A 23,307-nucleotide genomic window follows, 5' to 3' on the forward strand; every position below is an offset into this window, starting at 1 on the left:
GCCTAGATATCAATGCACAGTAGCCAACAAACACACAGCATGCTTTACAACAGGATAAAACAAGAGATCAAATGTTTAATATAAATAAGTTTCATTATCATGAACCTCTGAGTTTCCTTATGTTAATGTGTTAGTTCGTCACTAGTGTGTACCAGAGATAGTGCTCCTATTCACTTGGATATGCATAGATCGATGGGAGAGACAGATGGACAAAATAAAAACATCAAACCTATTAATACAGTTAATGCCTCACCAGCCTTCACAGCACCTGTGTGCCTGTATGAACACAAAGACAACCAGTTCTAACAAGTCTAACTCTGCAGTGCATAGAAGAGTAACAACAAAGATGGGGAGAGAGATGGTGCATTCAGGTGCTCTTTGTCAGTTGGAACGGTGGCACATTTTGACATGACCAACTCATATATACATAGTGTTCGAATTTTGGCGCTTGGATCATAACAGGCAGGACCAGTGAGATCTTATGTGGCAAATACAATTCAACCATTTTCTCTTAGTGTGTGTGGATTGATGGTATTTTAGTAGTCAAAATAGACATTATTGCAGATGATGTTTCATGCACAACGTTTGCAATTTTTCCACCACAAAAAGGTGAAATTTCAGTCGTATGTCACAACTCAAGCATCATCAAACTAGCCCAAATGTACCACTTATATTTGCAACTCTGTTACGTTAGGTTCACCTTCCCATTGTTAAAACAAATGTACCAAGAGTAGGGCAGACAAAGCAGGTACATGCCACATGGGTTATATCAGAACAACAGCTTAACAGCCACCAATGTTACTGTTACAATCAAAGCAGTTCTTAATTTCGGGAGTAACCCCTCGTCTTTGCTTCTCTTTGGAATTTCCTCTGTGTATTTGTGTGTAGATATCTAGTGTATTGATAGTGCATTCCCTGAAGAATTTTCTCTAAAGAGGTGTCTGTTTTAGAAAATGCCTGTCTTTTTTTCCCAGAGCAGTTTTTCCATGCTATGTAAAGATGTGTCGTGTGTCAAGGCATCACTTCTTGGGGTTGTCAGAGTTCAGCCACGAGCCGTCCTCCTCCACCTCCCGCCGCACGACCAGAAGCATCTCCGCCACGTCCTGAGAAAGCTGTTCACTAAGAAATGTACTGAAGGAGAGAAGAGAAAGCGAGGGAGGCAGATGAGGAAAGGGTGGGAGACATGTAAGCAAAGACAGAGAGTAGATTACAAGAGTGCGGCGTACCAACACAAACAGACAGTGAGATAAGCCCCATGTGACCACTCATATGGGATGACTCACTCACTGAGACAGAGTTCAAGCAGGACCACACAGCACACTCTAGCTCTAATTTAGAATAACCTCACGTTCAGAGTGCATCTCTTGTAACATTTCTGTTGTATCAAGAAGATAGGACATGCTCCTTCCAACATCCAGTCCCTTCTTACCGTAGTTCTGCTTCTCCCCCGATGCAGACAGGACTCTTCAGTTTGGAGTCCAGGTTGTAGTACTGTCCGTTGACTTGCCGCACCGCAAGCCAGTGCCGCCGTCTGAGGGGGAGGGACACAATCCCGAGCGACACGCGTGACGGAACATTTAGTATGAAACCCTGGACCTTTGACATGCAAAGGCTCTGTACTGTTCTGTGTTAAAAAGAGAGAGAAAGGGGGTATTATACAAAAAGTCCATCCTCGGATAATCTGAAACTGTTGCATCATCATATTGTCCATCATATCATCAATCTGTGATGTTCTGTGTATTTTAGTGTTCCCACTTTGCCCTCAACCTGCCTCGTCTACTTCTACTTCAGTTAGTGACTTCCTACATTTGCCAGAATGCCTTTCGACAGCCTCCAGAGAACGGGCGTGAACTTGTTGCATCCAGCTGAGAGCGAGTTTTTCCAACCGAGAAAAAGCGAGAGTTGCGCCCCTTACTCAAAATGCAGCATGTCTTGTGCCTGCATTGCATTCTGGTCTATTGAGGCTCCTGTCAGTGGAGAAACTGGTATCTCTGCCTCTTCTATGTGGGATTTCTTCCTGTATGATTGTTGAACGTCAACAAAATGGTGAATCTAGAAAGAAGCCCTCTCTCTTTGATTCTGAGGGACTAACAGCAAATCCTGACATTTATCATTGATGTTTTAGATAGTTGACATTTTTCTGCAATTAAATTCCATTGCAGCTGCGCTGGAAATATCTTGATGTGACGTCATGTTGTTTACGTTTGGCCAGTTATCCATGGGAATAACAAGAATACACCACCAATCAAGAAAATGGAACGAGAAATGCGAGGTACATTGCCAATTGCTGCTTTTTAACAGAGTTTAAGTGTTTCAGGGTGGGTTTTCCTTTTACCACCAAAGGAAGCACTTCTGATTTGATTTCTATTAAAAGAAAGCTTTGCTGTGAGGCTTGGAAGCTTCCTAAATTACACATTCCTGTCGGCTCCATGATGTTTCTCATCACACAGCGTTCAGTGTGTGTCACCCACCTGCGTTTGTCCCACCAGACCGCAGCCAGCTCTCTGCTCTGCAACGCTGCCATGATGACGTTGACATCATAGTTCCCCGTGCCTAACACTGAGCGGTGTGGGTTCACCACACACTGTGGGGCCAGCCTGTGGACGAGAGGGACAAGAAGCAGTAAAACATTTTAACTTTTGTCAGTAACAGAATGTGTATACTAAAATACTGTTTAAAGTGTTGTTGCTGTATCTGAAACTTGGTCAGGATGTGTACACCTGAACATGAAAACACAGATAGATTGTCTGAAGTTTTTTAGTCCAACAGATAGGTTGCTGACTCCTCTTTCAGTGAAGAGGAGTATCAGCTGCAACTCAAAACTTGTGTGTGCTTGTTTGTAATGCAAAGCACTAAAGTCTCACTCTCTGTACATAGGCAGACGAAAAGAAGTAACAAACACACACAGACAGACAGACAGACAGACAGACAGACAGACACACACACACACACACACACACACACACACACACACACACACACACACATACGTTGAAGATGTTAACGTTAGCCTACCGTTTGCAGATGTCGTCGGCTGTCTCCTTGGTGAACACTCGCTCCTGCAGCACGTTGTTCAATGCATGAATCGCACACAGCTCCAATCTTTGCTTCTCATGAAACACCTCTCCTTCGCTCATACTAAGACTTACGACACAAGCACACACACAAGTAAAAGAGTAAGAATTGGCTACAGCTGGCAAGCTAGCGATAAAACTATACAAGACTCTTGCATTGCCTTTAGGCAGGCTGACTTAAAAGTCGTTAGCTGTGCACTGCTTACCGTGGCGGAAGCTAACTACGGAAGCCCAACGATTACAGTGTTGTTGTTGACAGTCCCCAAAACCGCGACAAAGTGAGATATTAAGCGATAGCAACAAACTAAATCTATTGAGAATAAAGCTGCTGACAATGCGATTCCCTGCTAAAAAAGATGCTGGAGTCTGACAGCTAGATCGAGAAACCGGAAGCAGAGCCGTTGTTGTTGTTGTTGCCGTGCCGCTGTCACGCCCATTCCACGGTCACGGCAGCACGAGACAATGCGTTGCTTTGATCCTTGCTGATTTGATTATAGGCCACGCATTCAAATTAAAACAAAAACATAATCGAGAACTTATTTGCCTCTTTACACACACTGCACACAAACGGTCACCTCCTTTTCTTCTTCTTCTTCTGCTTGTTGTTCTGCTTCTTCTTCTTGTATATTTTCGGCAGTGTCGCCCTCCATCGATGAAAATACTCAGATGGACTCCACTATGATTTAAAAACCCGTGGTATAAGCCCGTTGGGAAAAAAAAATCAGGATCTTTGTTTCAATCAGTTGATAGTTCTTGTTATACTCAAAGTTTTCAAAGAAAAAGAAGAAACCCCTAGATCTGCTAATTCAAAATTTTACCATGCTGCTGTAGGCCTAGGCCACTGTTTCTAGTTAATTTAACAGTAGTGTCCCTGTCTCCCCCCAGATATTTGCTTCGGTTTTTTACTGACTTTTAAATTATAAAAAATAAAATATAATATATATACATACATATATATATATAATATATATTTAAAAAATTGCCTTAATTTTCTCCTCAATGTTCCACATTGCCTGCCTTTTATTTTCACTTCCCTCTTCAATCACACCAGGACACTCTGTTTTTCCCATTTAAGCCATAAATCACATTTAAACTTTTTTTTCTTTTCTGAGAGAGGTTTTTGCAGTTCTGTCCTGCTTTTCATTACTCTCAACCCCAGAATGACCCGGAGCCCATACAAATCATACCTTAAATCCCAATTTCTCTATATGGGTAGATATAGGCATAAATGGTCTTTGGATGGGCCTTGGATTTGTCACTCTAAAGCCAACAAGGCTGCAGCAGCATCATAACAATAACCATTTTGTTTCACCTCCTCTACCCACCATAACACATAAGTTATTGCCATTAATTCAGAAGCAAATACCGACACCCCATCTGTTATTCGCTCGCCCTGCTGGATTTCAAGTCGGATTACATTCATCAAACCCCGTCCTGACACTTTTTGGATCCTTAGCACAAACGGTCTCAGCCAGGCTCCGAGGTTTCCTAAATGTGGACATTGTGTTGAAGCGCCCTCTAGTGCTGAGTTTAGTTTCAGCAAGTCACACTTATTATGGTTCTGATTATTATTAGGATTATTATTATTGCTAGATTTGCTCCATTAAGGCTCACTAGTTTGTATTTACATTAAAAAAAAACAACAACAGTTAAAACTAAAAAATAAAATAAAAAATAATAACATTACAGTCTTGACAGCCTACTCTAGTACTGAATGACATTTAAGCCAAAGTGGACAGAGCACAGGGTAATGGACAGAGCACATAAGACATATGGAACACAGGCCAATGTACTGCGGTGCTGCTGAATAGCTTTGGTGTGCTGGAAAGTTTGATAATGTTAATGATAATGAAAGGAACATTGGTTTAGTGTATGAGACTCTGAAAGATGATTTGTCAATATGGCAAAGTAACAGTAACAGTCCAACTGAGTCTCATACATAGTCCACATATGAAACCATGTCAATCTCAAAGATAACAAAAAATATATATATAAAAAAATACATTTTACAAAAAAATATTTATCGTAATTTTGCTATCTATCCATAAAAACTCTGCAACACAATCAGGTGGAACATGCACTTCACTGCCATGTATTGATGGACCATGATCACCTTGTAATAGTTTGATAGCTTTGATCAGTGGAGGACCTCCACTGATTGTGCTGCAGTGTTTAGACATAATAATCGCCTCCCATTTTTCTGGCCTCTTTCTACTGATAATATTTATCAAATACACAGCTATGCTTACAGACTATTAAAAGCAGAAACCACATAACTATCCTATCTATCTAAATGGTTAAAAAAAAGTGTAAAAGATGCCCATATCAGGTCTAGTAACAAATATCAAGTCTGTTTTATAATGTCATAGGTGCTGCCTGGGGATTCCCTGCAATATGGACAATTTGGGTTGGGATACTCTATGTAATGTGAATTGGTTTGCCATTGAATGGGGCTATTCCTACAATCGCAGACATAAATAGAAATAAACTGGCCAAACCAGACCATCTCAATGTGCATCTTTTGCACATTTCTAGATACAGGATAGACGGGATGGCAGAACAGCAGAATTCTAGTTAGCAAAGCTTTTAGTTTGTGTAGGGTGGGTGTGAGTTTTTCAAACGCACCTATGGCTGGGTAGTATGAGTGATATTTCCGACTTTGTGTGGCTGATAGAGCTGCCAGCCATAACGCAACGACAAATGCTGGATCGTGATTGGCTACATTCTCCTCACGTATCGTGTTACTAAGATGCCTATTGGTCCAAGAGTGTAGGTTAAATTGAGGATCGTATTTTTGTTCCTGTGTCAACGAAAAGAAGAATAGAGCAGTTGCTAACCCAAGCTAAGTTTTCATCAAGGAGAGTTTGGGAAACGTTAGCGTAAAATTCTGTATAGAACTGACGCCAGATACACATCCACACGACTAAGCTAAATATCTTTCGAAGACATGGTAAGTCGAATAGCTCAGCTTACTGCTAATGGTACTAATGTTAGCTGCTAGCTTGATCTGATTTTAGCTGTCGCCAACCGTCGATCTTTGCTTATTCGGGTTATGTCTATTTGCTGGAATGTCTGACGTTAATTAAGATTCACTGGCTACAGCTTATCTAACAGAAAGACGTTTTGAAAATAAATTAACTACCACAAATACTGCATCACGGAAACGTCTATCCACCTAGCAGCGTTACCTAATTTCAGCTAATCTTGCTAGCTAATGAAAACGCTAACGTTAACGTTACATAGCAAGCTAACGTTAACTCAAGCTGGCTGGCGTTAACTATCGTTACGATTACGTTAGCTAGCTTTCATTAACTTGTTAACGTCAGATGACTTACATCCTTAACATCAACACGTCATTAAAACTTGTTAAAACTTCATGAGAGTAACTAATGTTTTCCCCTCGTGCTATAACAACTGATGCCTCAAAGGGGAAAAACTTGCTTGTTCACCCAAAAACAGATTAGGTTTGTCATTCCTAGGATTTTAGACGATTATCGATATTATGAACACCAACAACTTTTGCACAAACCTAGAAACTAAACACCTTATGCTAACGTCATCAAGAGAAAAAAATAGCTTCGCCATTGACAATTAACTGAAGGTTGGCTTTGTGTATTCGTGGTATTTCAGTTGATCTTTATATTAATGAACTAGAAAATCTGTGCATATCCTGATTTAAAAACAAAACCAAAAAAAGGTAAAACTGGGTCTTATTACATTTATCAATAGGCCTATAAATGTTTTGATATAACTATCTCCCATCCACTAAGGTGAGCTTTCCTTCATTCAGTTAGTAAGATGGTCAGCAAAGCAGCTTCAGGATTTCCCTTGGGACAACATTATCAAAAGACCTTCGCCTTTCTTGTTCCTAGCTCTTCGACCGACTGGTAGATCTTAAGAAATCTAGACTGTACTATAGCATTAACACACGTGTGAGTTGTGTTTTTCACTTTAACAGTATCTATATCAGTACTGCCATCAGCACAACCTGAGTTGGCTAAAACTCTCTCTGTGTCTCTCTTCAGAACTCCAATGTGGAGAATTTGCCCCCTCAGGTCCTTCGCTTGGTATACAAAGAAGTTTCAGCTTTAGCAGCAGACCCCCCTGAGGGCATCAAGATTTATCCCAGTGATGAAGATATCACTGAACTGCACACAGCCATTGAAGGACCGGGTAAGACTTGTAACACACGTCATGCTAGGCTGACATTGGTCATGATAAGACTCTGTTTTACTAAATAGGCTAATGAAAGTTTTTGTTTTAAATCAGCTCAGCAATGATAGAGGGATGCTAAGTTATTATATTATCTTTGTTACTCATGAAGGGGCTTTAGAAGCTCATATAGTTAGTGTCTTGCTCATACCCAATTTCTCTCTGTTCGTAAGATTATATTCTTTGCGTATTCTATTACTATCTCAGCGGCTGGAACAGTGTTTGAGTACCCAGGTAACTCAAACAGTCTGTGTGTCCTGTGTGGCCAAACAGAAGTTACTGAAAGGCCAATGCAACAACATGTATTGTGACATTTTGCAAGCTAGCAGGTAACAATCACATGGATTTTGAGTAGTTCACATAAATGTCAGTAGTTTATGCTTCAAAAATTAGCACAAGTCAGCATGCAATACTTGGGTCTATGGGATTTTATCCATCCAGCTTTCATGCGTCTAATCTGTCTCATGTTATTAATATAGTTTAGTCATTCCATTTTATAATTATATATGACCTCTTAGCCTTTAGAATGCCAGTATTGGATTGAGAGCTAACTTTAGCTAGCTAGCTTCCAGTGCTTGTGGTTTGTTGTGTACTGCCCAAACAAATACAGCCTTGAATTCAACAAGCTGCATCCAGGTCATTCTAACTTGTTAGCTCAGCTACCTTACCACTGCATATCCAATAAAATGCTATTTGGCAGCTAGGAGATCTAACCCCTTATTTTCAACCTGAGGTAATAATGGCTCTCTTCTGTCACCCTCTCGCCTAGCCTGGGTCCCAACTGTGACAGCTATCTGCTCCACTATGTCTAGATAGTTGGTTAACTATCCAAGCTTAGATTTGCCATTTTCAAGGACTTAAATTATTTTCAAAAACGTGAATGATGGCATAGTTTGCTCATTGAGCCCACAACTCTCGAGTGCAGCAAGATTATATAATTAAAAAAGGAAAGTATTCTTTTTCATGTCTCCTGAAAAGTGTACATGTTATGGACTAAATGCTTTTATTTCTGTAAAGATAAAGGCTTGAATTATACATCTAAACGTTTTTGGATGCAGTTAAAATAACAATGTGCTGTTGGGAGTTGTCCAATAGCCCATTGAAAATGGTCTTCCACATGGAGTACAAACCAATTATTATGAGACACATTGACATTTGTGTTCTTTAACATACAGTATGTGTAAGCCATATCATTGTGTCAATGACCCACTACAAGTTCCCATGAAACGGCATTTTGAGAGCGTCTTACTTCCTCAACTTGATGCATCTTCTGTTGATACAGGATATGGGGGCGGGACATAATGCAGGGAGGGATCATTCAAAAGTGTAAACCAATGAGATATCAGTTGGGCAGAGAAAGGCAGTTCTATTTGATCGGAGGGGCAGGATTGTTCAAAAACCTGTGGTGGTTCCGTTGGTTTTGAATTTTTATTTACTCCTACTGGTGCAGCATGAGGTCACCATTAAAAGATGCACTGTTTCCCGGGAAGTGAAAGTAATGGATTTTTGATATAAAAATACAATAAAATATTTTGTTTTTGTAATTTTCTGGCATTTATTGTTAACTAGGTGTATATTATAACATGTAAATTTGGCTAACAAGGTGAAAAGGTCATTTTTCATTTCATGGGGATTTAAAATATAAAATGCCTCCCTGGAAATAGGTCAGTGTGTCTAATTGCCACCTTTAAAAAATCACAGGCAATGGAAATGTCAATACAATTTGCACTGAGCATTTGCTTTTTAGGTGTGTACAAAATGTTAGGACTTTAGGTGCCAGCTTTCCTCCACTCTGCATGCGATGACACAGCCACTCCAGACAGTCCTGGTGACAGGAGATCCTTCTTCCCAAACATCCCTACCTCCCATAGTGCACCTTCTCTACAACAGTTCGATTCATCAGACAGTACTATTTATGAATTTAAGAACTTTTAACAACATTTTATAGATGGTCATATCACAATTCATTCATTTTAATGAAATGTTTGACATGCATTCATCTGCAGAAGCAAACAGATGCCCTTTTTATAGGAAAAAAATGTGTTGGATGGCCTTCATTTACAAAGTAGGCTATTGAAGAAAATGATCATCTTGTATCGGTATTGAATTCAAGGTACCAATACTGGTTTTGGTATTAGAAAGTTCCAAATGAAATCCAGTCCTAGCCAACATGTTTTTCTTCTCTAGTCCAAAGACGGTTACACGGTTAATTCCTCAGGTTGAAATAATTTGACCAATCTGTGACCTTGTTTTTCTTTGTGGAACAACAGTGGGCTAAGCAGTACACACTGTTGATGTGATTAATTCTTTATGCTTTGACAGAGGGAACTCCATTTGCTGGTGGCATTTTCCGAATGCGTCTGGTCCTCGGGAAGGACTTCCCTGCTGTTCCACCCAAGGGGTATTTCCTGACCAAGATTTTTCACCCCAACGTGGGTCACAAGGGAGAGATCTGTGTCAACGTGCTGAAGAGAGACTGGAAGGCAGAACTCGGCCTCAGACATGTCTTACTTGTAAGGGAGACTATTAGTCTTTGTTGTTCTGTTGTCAACTATACGCTTCCACCTTTTTTTTTTTTTTTAAACATTTGTCTTCTACATTTTCCCACAGACAATCAAGTGTCTTCTCATTCATCCGAATCCTGAGTCAGCTTTGAATGAAGAGGCTGGGCGCTTGCTACTGGAGGACTATGCAGAGTATGCCTCCCGTGCTCGTCTGCTCACAGAAATCCATGCCATGGGAGGACCTGGCGGGACCTCTGGGGCACCTCAGGACCCTAACGATGGCCCGCAACCTAAGAAGCATGCGGGTGACCCTACTAAGAGAGCGGGACCTGGTGCAGCCACTGTGGCAGCAGCTCTGGGTAATGGAGCTAACGGAGCCAGTACCACCACCACCAGCAATAGCAGCAGTAGTAGTAGCACTAGTAATGTAGTAGGGAAAAAGAAAGCAGATAAAAAGCGTGCATTGAGGCGACTCTAATACCTCAGCTAAATTCTCAGTGTGTGAGTGTGCGTGTGTGCGCGAGTGTGTGTGTAAATATAAATATTGAAGTGTGCTGACGATGTTTTTGTTCATTTTTTCTGACTCTTTCTACCACCACCCCAGACTGTCCATTTTGTACTCATTACATCTTACCCCCCTTATTTTTTTTTTTATTTTTTTTTTGCCACCAGTTTGGCTATTCCTGTTGGCGCTACAGGTTTGTTAATTATTTCCATACCTAAAGACATGCTCAGAAATATTTGTTCCTTTCTTTTTTTAAAAGAAAGAAAAAACCTTCACTGCACAAATGATGATACCACCAATTGTATTTGATGTTTTTTCCCTAAGCCTATTCTGAATGAGTGACACCTGGTTATGGGCTTCACTATGGTAAATACGGCCTCTAATGTCTCTCCATTAATGAGATGTAACTGTATTGTCTCAGTTAAGCTCGGTGTCAAATCTTTCTAAACTTCAACACAATGTTCTGCTGCTGAGATGGTACTGTGTACTGCTCAGCCAGGCTCACGGTGAGGGAGTTCGAGCTTAAAACCAGGATGTCGTTTCCTCTGTCTGGGTTTAAATCGCTTCGATCAAAATCAGGTTTTCAAATTGAGCTGCAAGGTAATAATGTTGGAATTTGTGAAAGGATTATGCATCTGGATGGCTTCATTAGAGTGTGAGAAATGATATTTTGTTAATGCCACGCAAAATTGTTAACATCTTTTCAAATTGTATTTTTCATACAAAATTGTGACCTGAATGAAAGAAACGGTATGGAAAGAGTTAGCAGTGGAGTCTAGAATGTCTCAGTGTTTCTTAATGGAATCCCTACCCTTTTTTAAGTTTTTCATTTTTCTAAAATTGTTTCACTGTCCAGTATTTTCAAAAGTGGTTTTTAATTGACATGTCTATATTCAGCTGTCTTGTGTGTGAAGATCTAGATCAATGGCTGTAAGGGAACAGGGTCGGTTGCAAGAGTGTGCTTTATAAAAAATGATTCATCTCTATTATCATTGAGCATACGGTAATGTGACTAGCTTCAACTAGCCCTGCTTCCCTGCAAAGCAGTATGTGCTCTCAAATACCCAGTTCTCCTATCAGCCTTGTGGGTACCAGAGAAGATATCACTAGGAAGACTTCCACATGTTTGATAGAAATTGTCTCCCCACCCGTTGCACTGTTTTGGCAGGGTTTTTTGGGCAGGTTTTCTCTCGGTTGCAAATGCATGTGGGGCCTACATTTCCCAAGGAAACAATCTGAAGCGCTGTGGATGGAAAAGGTGCCTCTGAAACTCGTGTCATTGTGCAGGCTGTTGGATGGGTATTTTGTGTCCATTTTAAATTATTTAAATTAATAAAAAAAAATGAAATGCCAGAAGAGAAACGCAAAATGAGTCGTTTTCTATCATTTTTCTGGTGTTTTTATTGCGTATGCATTTGACATGCATACGCAATTGGTTTTGATGGTAAATATTTAGGCCTTCTAGTAATCAGCCGTCATTACACTGATGGCAGTGTAGTAATAGTAGGCTTTGACTGTTCATTTCCACGAGTCAGCACTTCATTTTGTTTATCGTGGACTCCTATTCTGCAATGACGAAATAACCATTATAAGAAAACTAGTGCAGTAATTGCATACACGTTAGCATCCCACTGTAAAGTGCACCCAATAGACCGCAGTTGGACTATCTAATGAAGGGCTGCACTAGCCTCTGTGCTGCAGACGCACAGCAGCCCACCCACCTGTGTAGAAATAGCAGCCTGCCATGCAGGTAATTATCCGGCCCTTAGACACCTGGGACTACAGATAACCCTGACATCCTCACAAAACCCCCTTCTGGAAACGCTTACCCCCTCGTTCCCCATCTGGGATCTACCTTCCTGGCATTTCCTCTCGAATTAATGTTTAACCGTTTTCCTAATGTTGCACAACAGAATGAAATACGTTGAGTATTGTGACAGAGATACATAGTAATTTATTCTGGCCGAATAGACTAGCTGCCATTGCAAAAGAAACACATAAAATCTACAATTCTGTTTTGTTAAATTCATAAGGACCTTGAATGTAGCCTAGAGAATATGTACAGGCAAGGTGCTAGGTGAATGCAGGTTAGTTTTCCAGTAATATCCTTATTTAACATGAACCTGAGTGGTGTGGATAAGGTGATCTGTCCTCCAGGCCTAAATCACTATAATCCCAATTAATTTCACATGAGCCTTGGCTACATTTTGCTGATGCCGTGGTGATTACCGGGAAATGAAAGGTACATCTGGCTTCTTCTGGTGTCATGTTGGTCTGAGGTTCAGCAGGACGAGGACGCGGTTTTGTGACAGCGGAAAGGAGCCAAACAAGAGCCAACTTCATCTCTTACAATCCTGATATCCTCTCTGTTCATCGCTCTCCCTCTATCCACTTTCTTAGATTTTTGTGGATTGGCAAGTGTTCCTTCATACAACTGCATGCCGAGCATGGCGAAACCTATAAACTTAATCAAATCACTGAAATGCAAATGCTGGTCTAATTGACAGTTTCGTTCACGCTCCAGTGTTAAGGCTGTTGCGCCAATCCTCTCCCCTACCCCGTTTTCATCGCTTTCATAATTGCCACCAACATAATGACACAGTTGCTGTGGCAACCATCTCTCTCTCTCTCTCTCTCTCTCTCTCTCTCACACACACACACACACACACACACGCACGCACGCACGCATGCACGCACACACAGTTTAGATCTCAGAGGATGTCCGCTTATTGAGTGCCTTGATTTTGTATTTCTTGGAAAATCACAAGTCTTTGCGTTTTATTTTGCCTCTGTCTTGCACCTGCCACATCTGAGTCACATCTGATAGACACCTGATGGACAATGATGTTTTCAAATTTGACTGTATTATTTTATTAAAGTAAAACAAAACAAAAAATGAAGACTATAAGGATGAACGCCACCAGTGAATGGGCCTAATGACCATCAGCGCCGAGAAGCGCGGAATGAAGAGTCTCATCAGCACCAGTCTGAGCGACCAATCAGAGCGCGCTCTCCTTGGCGGACCTTCGTGAGGCCAGTCGCAGTTAGGCGGTGTAGCCTATCTAGCCTGGAAATTATGAAGGGATCCAGCGACAATCGATTTCGGATGGATAAAAGTTAAATTGGGGGAAATTTCGCTTACACGTTTGACTTTTTGAGATTGCATCGTTTATAATGCTACCTTACTGAATTACTGCGTGCTTTTTAGTTGCACCAGATAACTTGATGTGCTGTGCAACACATGGAATTTACCGACGTAGTTGAATTTCCTAATCAAAAGTAGGAAAATCGCAGAATATTTCGTTGGTCACTGACGAATTTCTCGTCTGTTCGCTTTTTGTTCTGCTGTGGTAAACGAATATGAAGGAACAGCAATAGCCTCATGGAGAACCAACATGTACAAATTAGATCTGCAACACTTGTTTGAAACACGGGCATTTAAAACGGGTGGCCGACACATCAGCAACACTTTAAGCTGCCCTGATCTTCCTAAGCTACAATAACAGGCTGTCATCTGAAAAGCACTGAGATACAGTGCGCAGGCTCTTCCAGCGCTGTTCTCCAGCATCAAACCCCAGAGCAACGCACAGGTAAGACACGACATTATGCACCCTTTTTGATGCAGCACCATTAACTGAATTACAGGCAAATTAGTTTTATACATTCACTTTGTCTTTCTGTGTATGTAAAAATGAGTTTCGCATCTGTTTAAATGCATCAAGTAGGCTGGAGGCTGTCAAACAAAACATTTGGATGAAAGCTGCGCCATAGAAACTACACATAGCCTTTATGCTGGGCAGACGTATTATTCATCACTTAAATACTTAAATCAACAACTCCCAGCACATTGCAACATTGTAAATACATTGATAATGAGACAATTGACAACACACACACACCGACACAGCCAGCCGGACTATACACACACCGGCGCGGATACACCCACGCACTCTTAGCCTACTGATACATGCAAGTCATGTCCGTAACCCGCATGCTTGTTCATTGCAAGCTACAACTTAATAACCTAATGAAGGATAGACTGTAGCCCAGATAACAAGAGTGAGTGTCCAGTCACTCAGAGGATACACAGTCATTGCGCAGCATATATTCACTGATAAGAATAACGCCAGCCTTCCTTTTAAAGAATAGGAACCTGTGGCCCGCGGCTTTTGTTATAATTCAATTTCTGTTGCTGCAATATGAATGCAGCTAATACAGGATTTTTTGTTATTCATTCATATCACAGTGCGTTTTGCAACAGTGTGTCTAAAGAAAAGAGAGGCCATTTTGTTTGATTTCCTTCAAACACCTGTTGAAATTGGTGCATGTCCAACAGTCTGCACAGCTTGTCAGTATCCAGCGAGGAAAGGAAGGGAGCTGTTTGATTCATCTGCTTTGATACAACAGGATTGACTTTCTGCTCACAATGCCAGGAATCTGTTAAAATGATTTGAGCATGTCCTCCCTCCAGTGGCCATGCAACTCAGGGAGGCATCTTCACAGCGCCCTTCACCCTTTAGTTCTCTCTCTCTCTCTCTCTCTCTCTCTCTCTCTCTCCTCTCGCTTTACCTTTTCCTTTTTCCTAAGCATTGTGTGATAGGCTCTGCCCCCTGCCCCCACTCCTCAACTGCATTGCTTCAACAGCACAGTATAGATAACTACAGGAAAACATCCTCCGCTTTTGTGTGTTGAGTCAAAATGCTTTGGCTGAAAAAACTCAAGGCTTTTGGGTGCAGGAGGACTGGCCCACCATATTTTGAATGAATATCTTGGGATAAGATGTAGAATATTTGTTGTGCAGTTTGAATTTGAAATCTTGTGCGTCATTAGAAAGCTGTAATTGCTTGTATCGTGGGGAGTGGTTTGGATTTCTGGTCTGGAGAAGCTGGTCAGAATATCCTTGTGAAGTGAATGGTGTCAGAGCAGAAATATGGTAATGGCAATTGAACATTGCCTGCAGATGACTGTGCAAGGCATCACAGTGTCATCTTGTTGAACAAGAAACGGGGAGATGTGACTTTGAAATCTAGTTTGGCTAATGGGTGTAGATTGGATTCTACCTCCTTTTCTTTCACTGCCTCTTTCACTCACACACAGACAGAGCTGCAGTGCTATTCTGAGAGAGTTAGCTGCCTCAACCCACGCACAGAATCTGAGAAAGAGAGAAAGGCAGAACGAGGGAGAAAGAGGAGAAGGAGAGAGCAAGAGGAATAAAGGAGTGAGGAGGGACCGACTACAGAGAGGTTTATAGAATGCCTACTATAGTCTCTCTCTCTCTCTCTCTCTCTCCCTCTCTCTCTATCTCTCTCCCTCTCACACACACATATGCACGCACACACATGCACATGCACACACATCCACAGCATCTTTAGAATTATACATTTTGCCCCTTCAACTACTTCAACAGCAGCTGATTTACAGTCTTGTGTGCTGCTGTTCCCCCATCATGTTCTCTTGTCTGTGGCATGTATTTGTGGATGTATTTGGCGGTGCTGTTTGTGTGCTGTGCTATGTTGTATTGGTAAGTGCTGGGAGAAATGTACTTGATTCTGTGCCACCCACACACCGCCCTCCCACTCATGGTCGTCTCTGCATCTATACCTCTGGCTCTTCCCGCTCGCCACGATCTCTTTGCTTATTTAAATCCCTACCCTGCATTTATCCCTCTGCTCTCTCTCTCCCTCTCTCTCTCTCCCTCTTTCTCTCTTTCTTTCTCTATCATCGGCTTTTGAGGAGCTTGTGCTCCTGCAAAGGAACAGGCACGCTAACACACACTCAATTCCCACAGCACACACACACACACACACACACATACAAAGGATTGTGTTATGTGCACATGTGTCCTGAAAATGTGCAGATGTTCGAACCGCTATCAATAAGTGTGTGAGCGGCAGAGAGAAGGAGAGCTTGAAGACCCTCTTTCTAATTAAGTCTGTCATTTGTGTTGCAGTGGATTCCGTTGTTCGGCCAACACATTCCAGTTTTGATCGTCGTCGCCATGTAAAGCTGAAGACGATCCTGGAAATCGAGCAGAGCGTTTACAGACGACAGACGAATTCTCCTGAAGAGTTTTCTGGAACATTAGTCAGTGTGAGAGTCTCTCGTTTTTCCTCCACTGAACTGCTCTCAGAAGGTTAGAGGAACATGTAACTGAAACAAGTGGAGGCCTCAGTGATTTCAACATTCTGTCTCCCCCATCTGTGCCTACATTCTCTGCAACAGATAGGGACGTTTTGATAATTACATATAATTATAATTTCTGTGGGAGACAGATCTGCCTCTGTCTATTATTGCCAACACCTCCAACACAATAACTTCACACATTTACATATTTCTCAACAAAAGTGATATTCTTTGAACCTCAGCGACAAATAAGGAATAATTTTACTTAGAGAGAAATGTCACATGTAGAAGCAATGTGCCATTCAATTCGTATTTAATTAGAGTGACACGCAGTTGAATGACACCGTCAACTTTTGTGCCTAAAGCTAAATACAGAACATTTCAAGTTCAGATCTCAAATAATACATTTGCCTCATTTTGCAATGTATTTCACAGGCCAGGATTTGTTTGATTGTTTGATGCTTACTCCTAATTTGCAGTTTCTACAGTCTTCTAGCACTTAATCTGGGGCTCCCTCATTATCACCCTCAGCCCGATCACAGTAACAGTACGTGCCAGGCGAGTACCGCTGCACATTAGATCAAACCGTATAAAACATTTAGATAAAGTAAATAGTGTATGTACAGATGTGATTAGTGCCTAGATCAGTTTAACATGGAGATGACACCCTGCTCCAGACAAACTAGGCACCACTTACAGGACAACCTTTAGAGCCAGTCCTTACTTCCCTCACTGGTGCAGTCTATTAATGCTATTTGATTGTTTACAATGCCAAAAAGCACAAAACATATTGGTAGAATTTTAGATTTCATACATTTTTCCAGAAGAGAATTGCCTACAGGTTAATTAAGTGCCAACTCTGAATGTATGTGCCAGAATGAAATAGTCGACCAGGAACAAACAAGACAGATAAAGACCTGGCCACAGACTATTGTTCTACAAGTGCCATAAGCAGCACAGGAATGTATAGGATTGCGGCAGATATTTCTTTGTTCTGGAGAGGCAAAACACAACATGCAATGAGACATGTAGAACAAGACATTATGGTCTAAAAGCATGAAGATCTTTATGTGCAGTTTGTACTTTTTACACAGCTGCACCTATTTTAGCATTATAGATTTGAGGGGTGTTTTTGGAGGACTAAACATGAAGACGTTACACATTTCTAGCAGCAAATTAAAACAATTTTAACACTATTATTACCAATGATTGACACCTACAAATTCATTTTGATGGAGTTAGTCCTTTTCTTTTTTATTATTCCTCACCACTTATACTGATTTACTATATAAATACTCAGTTAGACTTATAAATTCATCGCTCAACATTATTGAATGAAGCTATTTTTAAATGATCAATATCAAACAGGTTGTACATGCTGCTTGAATATTTCACATGCCATTTTAGTGGGCTAAACTGCAAAAGCGGATACAGCATTGTAACTGCATTGACTCAACGACAGAAAATAGAGCTCTTAGTCATGTAAAGATGACGCCCACCACCAATCTCCGAGTCCTCGCTGTCTCCCTGCTCTCCCTCCTAACTGCCCCGCTTACCACTGTTGTGGAGACCTCTCCCTCCCCCCCTCCCCAGCACTCAGACCTTCTGGGGAGGCTGTTCACCGACCAGCCTAAGACCGCCCCCAGCCCCTCTCTCCTGCTCCTCGCTATCCAGGCCAACCTGCGGCCGGCTGCTCTCCAAGGCAGGACCAAAACTGCTGAGAAACTTCCAGAAACAGAGGGAGTTCTGGAGACTCCTCCTAAGCCCCTGGCCCAGGTCATGTTCCCTAAGAATGTGACTGCAGCAGATGCTCTTGCACCTCCCTTGGGTGCAGCCCAGGTGGCGCCCCCTCCGCGGCGCCTGGTGGATGTGGATGTATGTCGGGGTTACTACGACGTAATGGGACAGTTTGACAGCGCCTTCAACTGCTCCAAGGACACCTTCATCTATTGCTGTGGGACCTGCCACTACCGTTTCTGCTGTCCAGAGCGCAGCCGGCAGCTGGAGCAGGACCTCTGTAAAAACTATGATTCTCCAGACTGGGCCAAGACGCCGCCGCCTGACATGGTTACACCGGAGGAATTAGGACCGGACCCAGACTTTGATCCCCTAAAGCAGCAGAGCCACAACACAGGCTTTGTCATTGGTGGTGTAGTTGTGTTCATGGTGGCTGTAGCTGTGGGGATCAAGGTGGCGTTCAACAAGGTGCAGGAGGAGGCCAACCACAGAGATCTTAATATGCCCAGGTGAGGCTCAGAGAAATCAATAAGTTATTCCGGTATTCCGGTTTCTTTCCATCACCTCTCACTGATTTATCTGTTAATTCCTGTCATGCAGGAATAATGTAAGAAAATTAGGTTTTCAGGTCTCAATAAATGTCCCAGATTCACCATTCTAGGCTCAAAATAATGTTATTAGACATCAGCTAAAACATATTTGATTTTCATCAAGTGGCTGCTGCAGAATTCGTGGTGATTTGATTCCAATGGGCTTATCAATTCATATATGGTCCACTATATCACACTACCCTGGCAATGCAGATATGCTGTTTGATTTTGCACAGGTTGGGCATTTTTCCATCTTGGGCTACACTAGGGGAGAACGTTGGACCAATATTTACAGTTGGTTGGTCTAACTATTCTCCCCTCAAAGAATGCAAAACCCTACAAATTAAAACTAAAACAGTTTATTTGATTTTTTAATTGACTCACATGTTCACTGCATTCACATCAATTCGGCAATTGTGAGCAAGTCTGCGACCTCATTCCTCATCCGAAGTGTGCTATTCCCATATATTTCAAAAAGCTTAGGAGAATGATATGGATGGTTCTTCCATCACTCACATCACAGTCAGGCGACCATGTTAGAAATTATATGGCATTTGAACATTTCTATGGTTCATGGGTTTGCTTTTGCTTTTGATTCTAAGGTTCCTGGCCAATAATTGATAAGTGGATCATAACTGAAACAGACCATTGCTCATAAAATATGTATTAATCCAATGTCAAAAATAAGATACATTGCAAACAACATTCATATTGTCAAATGTGTAAAAAATATACATAATACAAACGCTAGCCCTAAAGCATAGGCTCCTAAGAATAACAGGTGAGCAGAACTTACCTGTCTGTAAGGATGGTTAGCCATTAGCAGTGTTAATTGTCACTTCAGATTGAACTCTGAAAATACACAAGTCTAATCCTGTGTTTTCTCTGTGCTTGTGTTTGTCATGTCAGAGCCCTGGTTGACATGTTGCGCCACCAGTCAAGCCCAGTCCAGCAGGATGAGAGAAACAACAGTGTGGCTCTGGCTGTGGGAGACGGACAGGGGACACTGGGGAGACCTCCCAAAAACCTCTACGCCCCTGGCCTGCCCAGCAAGGACAACAGATGTAAGGGCCTAAGGCTTGTACAACATGTACAAGCTGTTGTATGCAGTGATATATTGTGGATGTCATGTCTGTATGTGTCTGTGTGCGTTGTTCTGTTTTTCCATTCGAAAGAGAGCCATTAAGGAAAAACAAGAATCCTCACTGGTGCCGTGGAAGAAAAATGTAATCCATTTTAAATGGATAGAAATCTGGAGATAAGCACTATTAAAGTATACAGCCTTATATGCTGATGTTGAGAGTCTCAATATGGATGAAAGATCATGTGAAGGTGAATTGATGCAGATAGATAAAATCGTAAAGGTGGCTTGATCTTTGTATGCTAAAATGCCATTAAACTGGAAACTGCCTGACATCCATTTTGTGAGCTGATTACCTTATGTTGTTTGACTTACAGTGGGCAATTTGCAACACAATTTCATCCACTCATCAAGCTCCAGCCCCAAACACACTGCAACTATCGGTAAGGCAGCTGGTGAAAGCTATGCTCTTATGTAAATTACATGTAATCACCACTATGCTTAATTTACTTCATTCAGTTTCGTTTCAAGCACAAAAGTAGACATATTCATCTCAACAATAATTATGATTATCATTGCATTTGTTGCCTATGTTAGGGTTGGAAGCAAGTTAAAATCTCTCTGTTCCAGTGAATGTTAGCAGATTTGAACACTGCTACAGTGCACTATACCCAGAGGAGGAAATCTCATTTAATACGTAGCCTTCCTCTCCCTCTGGTCTCTGCAGAACGCACCCCTCGAATGAACAACGCTCAGCTGGCAGCTGGAGGCACCCTTCTCTCCAGCAAACACAACAACACCAAATCCCAGCCTGCCTTCCACCATTCCCTCCACAACTTGGCTCAGCTGCCTCCCTCCTATGAGAGCGCCACCAAGCCCGAGCTCAACAGATACTCCTCCCTGAAACGCCTGGGTACGTATCTTCATTTGAGAAATGGGGAAGAAATTAGGAATATACAAATCTGTCATTGTCCTCCCTCCCTCCCTGCCCTTACAGTGCAGTTTGTGCTGCTGTTTCATGAGTACTGAGCTAAGACACTTCAGACACTATGGCATAAAATGTATTTGTCAGTATGTACTTATGGTATTTACTGCTATGATAAACAATTCAGAGAAATTGTGCTTGACTTCCAGAGAAAGGTCTAGATGAGTACTCGTCTGGTTACTGCACCACAAAGCGCCGGCCTCACACAGCCCAGCCAGCTCTCCAGTCCTCCCAGCACCACCTCCACTGGGGTGGAGACTACACCCTCAGCGGGAGAGGAACGCTTCCCAGGCACGCAATGCGTCCCTGGATCCCGCCTGCTGGCATGCCTACGTCACCCACCCCCAACCCTTACCCTCTGGACCCCCCGGAGCCCCAGTACAACCCCAACTATGACACTCTCTCCAAGCCACCGAGGAAAGTTAAGTCCCAAGACCAGCTGCTCAACATGGGCGACGTCCCCGGGAACACAGGAACCCTGTCCCGGCTCTCCAAGAACCAGCAGCATCAGTACTACAAAGCCATGGCGGCTTCCAATAAGAACTCCAACACGCAGACCCTCACCCGCAAACCCCAGGATAGGCAGGATAGGCAGGACAGGCAGGACAGGCAAGATAGGCAGGATAGGCAGGATAGGCAGGATAGACAGGAGAGGCAGGACAGACAGGAACGGCTGCTCATGTCCCCAGACCACTTGGAGGAGAGGATGGGAGTTGGGGGGATGGGGGTTGTAGATCCGTACGCCCACGCAGGAGGGATGGTGCCCACGCTGCCTCGCCTCACCCCGCAGCAAAAGGCCCAGTCCCAGCAGAACGTCTGTGCCACGCCTTCCCTCGACCGGCACCACATGATCAAGATGAACTCTCACCCCACGTCTGGAAGGGAGCAGGAGAGGAACACGGCCATGACGGGGCACATGAGTGGGGGCATGGGCTGGGCGGGCGAGATGCCCGGCGCGGGGGTAGTTATGGGAACAGGAACACTAGGGGGCCACAGCGCGAGGAGGATGGCGTTTGCTGCGAAAAGGCAGAACACCATTGAGCAGCTACATTTTATACCGGGAGGAGGCGGTGGGGGGGTGGGGGGAAGCGGAGGAGGCAGCCAGGGGATCAGGACAGGCAGTAAAAATGAGGTGACGGTGTGAGGAGCTGTGCCTAATGTAGAATTTGCCCCTCATCAAAGGTTTGGAAATAGATCACCCTTCTGCATTTAACTATTAGATATATAAACTGTAAGAAATAAAAATAGAATAAAAGTATTAAGTATAATTAAAGTATAAAGTGTTTAGGCTATTCAAATTAGTGTTCACTAGTAATTAGATAGCTTAAATATGATTATTTATAAAGTTATAGATCAAGGTGGGGTATTCTAAGTATGTGATTGCCTACATCAGCCATATTTCCTAACAGAATTTGCCATATTGCCATATACATTGGTGCCATTACTAGTAGAAAGACTAGAAGGGTGAGACAAGACCAACGGAAGTGTCGTTCATAACTTTGTTTTTATATGTCTTTAAAAAAGAACTCAGGAGCCATATTAGATAGGGAACCAGATGATATCAAAAAAGAGGAGTGGAAGAGATCAACGAAGAGGAGATACTTGTGGAATATTTAATCAAGAATTTAATAGAGAATTGAGCCAGTTACCTGCTGGACTGTCAACCCTTGCCAACAATGATTTACAAAACTGAATCCCTCGGGAAAACAGCCCAGTGGACCAGATGAGTCTAAGTGAACTGTGCCTGGTGAGGGATTTTAGAGATTTGACTCTCTCGCTATTTACTGAACCAACCTCATCCTGACGCAGGGAGACAGAACTGATTTTTGTTGCTTCCTATGTAAATGAGCGGATGAGGTGGGGGCTGTTTGGAGCTCGCACTCCAGTGACTGGGACACAGCAGCCTGACACTATTGGCAGGATTCAGCGCCTGATTAAACTGTCAAGGAACCCACATAACCAATCAGCTGCCTGGGTTGCCTAGCTTTCCATGTGACCTTAGATTATATCCCCAGAGGACGTAACCTCCACACACTGATCACTGTTACATTTAAAGAGTGTAAACTGATATTAGATTATGCTACAGGCAATTGTTTACTAATGATCCCATTCTATAGATCAGGAGCGTATTGTAAAAAATAATGGGATAACCAAATGATATAGAGCCATCAGTCATTTTATTTTAAAAAATCCTGACGTAGATCATATACGTTAGTCAAGAGATGATACAGAGCGGACATCTCTGTTCAGTTTACCAATAAAAAGGCAACTTGCTTTTATGTAGGTTGTGTACGAAGAGCATAGGTTTTCTCTAGAGCACAAATGAATAGACCATGACGCAGAGGTTGCACTTACACAACTGTCCTTCAAAGCCATTTATGGAGATACAAAGAAAATACCACAGAGGAAGCTGGTCTGACAATCACCATTTTATTATTCTCACCAGGTGACAAATTACACAAGTCAATGATATTTTGTACAGTCAAAGGATTGGCT

General features: G+C 42.3%; 3 protein-coding genes across 3 annotated transcripts; 2 read left to right on the top strand and 1 right to left on the bottom strand.

The window, feature by feature from the left end:
- Window positions 1–81: 81 nt before the first annotated feature.
- On the bottom strand, window positions 82–3,658 carry josd2 (Josephin domain containing 2). Its single transcript, XM_071536024.1, has 5 exons — window positions 3,281–3,658; window positions 3,016–3,144; window positions 2,472–2,597; window positions 1,430–1,624; window positions 82–1,131 (listed from the first exon to the last, which is right to left on the bottom strand). Exons 2-5 carry the CDS (start codon window positions 3,135–3,137, stop codon window positions 1,020–1,022), a joined length of 555 nt encoding a protein of 184 aa, XP_071392125.1. The 5' UTR covers window positions 3,138–3,144; window positions 3,281–3,658; the 3' UTR covers window positions 82–1,019.
- Window positions 3,659–5,868: 2,210 nt separating this feature from the next.
- Window positions 5,869–11,643, top strand: ube2s (ubiquitin-conjugating enzyme E2S). Its single transcript, XM_071536026.1, has 4 exons — window positions 5,869–6,024; window positions 7,100–7,247; window positions 9,609–9,799; window positions 9,897–11,643. Exons 1-4 carry the CDS (start codon window positions 6,022–6,024, stop codon window positions 10,266–10,268), a joined length of 714 nt encoding a protein of 237 aa, XP_071392127.1. The 5' UTR covers window positions 5,869–6,021; the 3' UTR covers window positions 10,269–11,643.
- Window positions 11,644–17,906: 6,263 nt separating this feature from the next.
- Window positions 17,907–21,955, top strand: LOC139658022 (protein shisa-7). The gene is made up of 5 exons (XM_071536034.1): window positions 17,907–18,664; window positions 19,655–19,809; window positions 20,204–20,269; window positions 20,554–20,739; window positions 20,961–21,955. Exons 1-5 carry the CDS (start codon window positions 17,907–17,909, stop codon window positions 21,953–21,955), a joined length of 2,160 nt encoding a protein of 719 aa, XP_071392135.1.
- Window positions 21,956–23,307: the final 1,352 nt, after the last annotated feature.

Source organism: Centroberyx affinis, unplaced genomic scaffold, assembly GCF_046629955.1.
Source record: "Centroberyx affinis isolate AG114_WGS23_722 - 3 ecotype Tasmania unplaced genomic scaffold, CSIRO-AGI_Caff_v1 ptg002815l_1, whole genome shotgun sequence".
Taxonomy (NCBI): domain Eukaryota; kingdom Metazoa; phylum Chordata; class Actinopteri; order Beryciformes; family Berycidae; genus Centroberyx; species Centroberyx affinis.